This window comes from Orycteropus afer, unplaced genomic scaffold, assembly GCF_000298275.1.
Source record: "Orycteropus afer afer isolate SDZICR_OR568_19922 unplaced genomic scaffold, OryAfe1.0 scaffold00223, whole genome shotgun sequence".
Lineage (NCBI taxonomy): Eukaryota > Metazoa > Chordata > Mammalia > Tubulidentata > Orycteropodidae > Orycteropus > Orycteropus afer.
The window spans coordinates 1,422,809-1,428,460 of NW_006921810.1; the positions used below are offsets into that span (position 1 = coordinate 1,422,809).

General features: G+C 37.3%; 1 protein-coding gene across 1 annotated transcript in view; it reads right to left on the minus strand.

The window, feature by feature from the left end:
- The window catches only part of IFT80 (intraflagellar transport 80), a 259,541-nt gene that overhangs the window by 47,416 nt on the left and 206,473 nt on the right, over nucleotides 1–5,652 (minus strand). The window contains exons 15-17 of the mRNA XM_007948772.1: nucleotides 3,891–3,921; nucleotides 3,397–3,486; nucleotides 3,116–3,288 (exon numbers count right to left, since the gene is read on the minus strand). Of these exons, the coding sequence (XP_007946963.1) occupies nucleotides 3,116–3,288; nucleotides 3,397–3,486; nucleotides 3,891–3,921 (294 nt within the window). The remainder of the gene's footprint in view (nucleotides 1–3,115; nucleotides 3,289–3,396; nucleotides 3,487–3,890; nucleotides 3,922–5,652) is intronic.

The following is a 5,652-nucleotide window of genomic DNA, read 5'->3' on the forward strand; positions in this document are numbered from 1 at the left end:
TTTAATTGTCTTTAACTTCAAGTTGAACTTGCATATGAGCAGTTGATGATCTGTTCCACAATCAGCTCCTGGCCTGGTTTTGGCTGAAGATATTGAGCTCTTCCACCGCCTCTTGCCACAGATGTAGTCAATCTGATTCCTGTGTGTTCCATCTGGTGAAGTCCACGTGTAGAGCCACCGTGTCCATGTATATAGGGTTAGGAGACAATATTTCTACATGCATATTTGTATGTGCTGTAAGAATATCCAGGTGTATAATAGAGCTGAAAAGGGGCAAAGGTGTGGTGGCTTCTTGGCCACAGCCAGCTACGTGGAGGGAGCGAGTAGCTGGACTTGTGGGCTCAGGACCATGATTGCAGGGGACATCAAGCTCAAATTGGCATAACATACTACATAAAAACACTGTTCTACATTCTACTTTGGTAAATACAAACTGGACTCTTAAAAGTTTGCAAGTGACCATCTAGATGAAACAATGGGTCTCTCCTCGTCCAGAGCAAAGAAAAATGAAGAAAACCAAAGATCCATGGAAACAATTTGTCCAAGGAACTAGTAGACCATGTGCTCCTCAGCCCATATAACCATGAGACCAAAAGAACTAGATGGTACCTGGATGCCACCATCTAGTCAACTACTGTCAACCAGTTGGAGGGGGATCGGTGTAGGATATCCTGGATAGGGTGGGAGAAAAATGTGGACCAAAACTCAAAATCATCAAAATAAATAAATAAAGCCTAGATTTGCTGATCTGACATGACAGAGCCTGATCAGACCCCTGAGACTATGGCCTCTACCCATCATTCAGGTCTGAAATTGAACTCACTCCTGTGGCTTCCAGCCAAACAATACACAAGTATATGGGATAAACATTTACATGAGGTAGATACACAGCTTGGAGCAATCAATCATGGGAAAATAGAAGGGCAATGTTTGCAAAGGGAAACAGGTTAGGGGCTGGGAGTGCATGGGAGGGAAGGTCACAGGGAAGAGGTAACTAAGGGAAGAAGTGGGAAAAGATCTGTTACAATGTGGGGAATTGTGATCAATGTCATGAGACAAGATATGTATGAACTGCTATATGGAAAAGAATTTGCTCTGTAAACTTTCACCCAAATCAAAATAAAAATTAAAAATAACAGAAAAAAAAACATAAACAGTGTTGCAGGTAGTACATTTTTAATTGCTATAGGCATGTTGGTGATTTTAAGTATTGTGATCAATATTGCTTGGGAGAGGTTAACTTCAACTGGGTCTTAAAGGATGCAGAGAATGTATCATTTTCACTGAATGACATACAGTAGACATCCTGCAAATGTCAGTAAAAGAGAAAAACAAACAAAAAAAAATCAAACTCACTGCCGTCGAGTCAGATCCGACTCACTGCGTCCCATACTTGAGTTTCTGAGGCAGTATCGCTACGGAAGTAGGTTGCCTAACCTTCCTTCCAAGGAGAGGCTGGTGGATTGAACCACCAGCCTTCTGGTTAGCAATCAAATGCCTTAGCAGTCAATAATTAAGAGCACCGCATAGAGATTAAGTGCATGAATATTAAGTACCTAGTATGTACAGCTTCAGAAACCCAAGGAGGGGTCTCTATCGGTCAGATCCGACTCAACAGCAGAGTTTTTTTATGTATAACCAAAACCAAACCAAACCCACTACCATCAAGTTGATTTCATCTCAGTGGTAGAGAGTTTTAATTTTGATACTAGTTATTAAATATAGCTTTAAAAATATTATTCATATTCTGTCTCTTTCCAAAACAGTAATCTCAATCAATCCTTATGAATTATGAATAAATTGAAGACAAAGGACAAGGGCTTATTCATCTTTGTAGAGTTATAAATATCCTTCAGGATCCTTTGAGGAGCTAAACAATAATAATGAATTTGTGTAAACAAAGGACAGAAACACCAGCTAAATTGTATGTATAGATAATTAATGCATAAATTAAATTAGTAATCATGTCAATCACATTAATGAACCATCTGCCATTTCTGTTACTTCTAGTCAAGGAAAAGATAGAAATTAGGATATTAATAAGAACTCTATATAAACTAAGGGAGTGATTAGTAAGGATCCTAGTAATTGAAACATATATGGGATTATTTTTAGCCCAGAGAAAAAGAAAGAACATGAAAAACATATGCCATTTTCATAGCATAGTAACTTGAAGAGCACAACTTTTTTCACTAAAAGAAGCATTCCTGGGAGAAGAGCAGAGGAACCTAATGTGTCATAAAGAAGACACAGCAGCCGGTCACTCAGTCTCAGAAAGCAATCTGTCCCAAGGCCTAATGTGAGGGGAAGGTTACTGCTGACCATTATAAAAAATCCTTCTTAGTATCACAATACTCTTTCCTTATCAGTATCAGAGATCTCTCTTATCTGTTCTCTGCCTGACTGCCTCATTCTAATATTTTTATGGATTTCTCTTCTTTCACCCATCTCATAAATGTAGTTGATATCTTCTCATTCTACACAGTCCCCAGGCAACTGCATCCATAGTTCTGGCTTCAACTATCATTCATTTGCTGAATGGTAAATCTACATCTCCAGTTCAAATCTTTTTCATGAGGTCCACTTAATCAACTATTATCACACATCAAAAAAACAAACCAAACTCACTGCCATCTAGTTGATTCCGACTCACAGCAACCCCCATTGGGCTTCAGAGGCAGTAAAATCTTCCTTCTGAGGAGTGGCTGGTGGTTTTGAACCACCAACCTTCTGGTTAGCAGTCAAATGCCTTAGGCACTGTACCACCAGCTCCTTATTATCATGTAGCTCTTCAAAAATATTTCAAATTCAGCATGGCTAAAACTGAACTCATTATCTTCCCTACCAAATCTACCAATGGTACTACTATTTACTGAGTTAACTCAAATCATAAGTTTGGGAAATATTCTAGATTCTTTTCTTCTTCACACTCCTGAATTGTAATCAATCACAAGATCAGAGAAGACGGAAACTTTTAATGACAAACTACTCACAAATATAAATGTGAATAAATTCTTCTATGATACCAGTGAATAATATAATTTACTAAATGGCAGGTGGAGAAATACATTAAGGTCAATCAGGTTATAGAATTCATGAAAAGCATTTTTATTACCTTTCCCAGTTGTAGAGATTAATATTGATCTGAATTGCTTGATAAACAAGGCCAGCTTGAAGAAGTACTATTTCAGCCTCCTGCATGTTCCCACTAAACATTAGTATGTGGGCCATTTTTGATTCTTTAGATGGAAGATTTTTTATAGAATTAATGTACTGAACCTTATCAATCTAAATAAAGAAAAGAAAAAATATTTGAAGTGGACAATAACAGAAATGTAACAAATTATGCTAAGAAAAACACACAAATGTACACATAAGTAATCATTATTTACTTACTTCACCAATCGCTGCATAGGCTATTTCTGCAGTAGTCATATCTCTATTAGCAACTGACATAGCAGCTAGGCAAGCCCACATGGTTTGTTCCTAAAGTTCAACATGAGAAAAATGATATCAACTATAAGTAATGATTTAAATAACAAAATTATATATATTTTTAAAATTATAGAGTCCTTGGCTCTTAAGCACTTGGCTGCTAACCAAACTTTGGTGACTCAAACCCACCCAATGGCTCCCAGGGAGAAAGACCTGGCAATCTACTCCCATAAAAACTATAGCCTAGAAACTATGGGACAGTTCTACCCTGTCAGATGCAGTTGCTATGGGTTGAAATGGACTCAATGCCACCTAACAACCACCACCATATTATAATATTTCAATTTAAAAAAATTACTAAGTACTGTACTGAAAAAGGTAATTTAATAAATTAACGATATGGAAAGTTCATCGTAGCCACTTTGTTAAACTACATTAACACATGGATAACTCACTTTGGATGAAATTTTCTGAAACTTTTCATATCTAATTTCAAAGATACATTTTTGAACTTAAAATATACTTTTAAAACAACTCAAGGTTATAAACTTGTCAGTCTTTCTGATGAGGTGCCAAAGAACATTAGTTAATCAGGTTCTCTGACAATATGGCAGATTTTTACCAATAACCAATTGTAAGAAAAAGCATCTAAAAGTTATCTCACAATGGCACATTCTAAGGGATGTTAACTGATGTTCAATAAAGTAATTAATTCTGTGATCAAACATGTTTGGAAAATACTGGATTCAACTAAGTTGGGAAATGTTCATTCAGAGGTTCTAAATTCTAGCTGTGCAAAAGAATCATCTGAAAAACCTAAAAAATATGCCCAGGTCTCACTCCAAACCTAATGAATTAGAATCTCTGTGGGGTAGACCTTAGAAACTTGACTTTGAAAAAGGTCCACAGAGGATTTTTGTATGTGCCAGCATGGAGAAACTGTTTTTGTATGCCAACGAATTGATTCTGACTTATAACAATACTAAATGACAGAGTAGAATTGCCCCTAGTCTGTAATCTCTATGGGAGCAGATCACCAGTCTTTCCTCCTGTGGAGCACTCGTAGGTTCAAACTGCTGACGTTTTAGTTAGCAGCCAAGTGCTTAACCTATTGAACCACCTGGGATCCTTAAGAAAAAATTACTTCAAAAAATAAATCACCCAGAAATATTTATTATCCCTTCAGTATCATCTATGTCTTTATTTCTCAGAAGGCATGACCATTCTCAAGTTCTAGGCCTTAAAAAAAAAATTAGTTCGTGGGTAGTGCCTGGGGTCTTAAAAGCTTGCAAGCAGCCAGCCATTCAAGGCACAAGAATTAGTCTCTATTTGCCTGGAGCAACAGAGAAAGAAGGAGAATCATGAATAGGAAGAGGATATGGAATGTATAGCTAATTGCCTCTGAATAGCAGCCTCCTTTGCCATGAAATCAGAAGAACTGAATGGTGCTCAGCTACCATTACTGAACAATTTGATCAAAAATTGTACTGCAGAACCCTGATCAATAGGGGGAAAATGCAGAACTGAATTTCAAATTCTCATGGACCCTAGATTTTCGGGAGCCAAAGGAGGTAGAGGAACCCCTGAAACTACCGTCCTGAGACAATCTTGAAATCTAAAACCAAAAATATTCCTTGAAGTCTTCTTAATAGTTTAGCTTAACCAGTAAAGAGAGTCTGCACTGAGTAATGTGCTCTTTTGATCTGTATGGGATCAAACTGACAACGACAATTCAAACAGTTATACAGGAAACTTAAGGGTAGTGAGTTTATATTAATAGGGACAGAACAACTTGAAAAAGAAGGGTGAGAATTGTTTCACAACTTGAAGAATATAATCAATGCCACTGAATCGTACATGAAGAAATTGTTGAACTGATATATATTCTGCTATGGCTACTCTCAACAACAACAACAAAAATAATTTTTTTTTTTTTTCCAAAAAGTTTACCATCAAGTCGATTCCAACTCATGGTAACTCTATGTGTTACAGAACAGAAGTGCTCCATAGGGTTTTCTTGGCTGTTTCATGGAAGTAGACCGTCAGGCTTCTTCTTCCACGATACTGCTGAGAAGGTTCAACGTAAATCAACCTTTACGTTAGTTGTTGTTGTTGTTGTGTGCTGTCGAGTCAGACCCAACTCATAGTGACCCCTCCTTGGGTTTCTGAGGCAGTATCACTATGGAAGTAGATTGCCCCATCTTCCTTCTGAGGAGT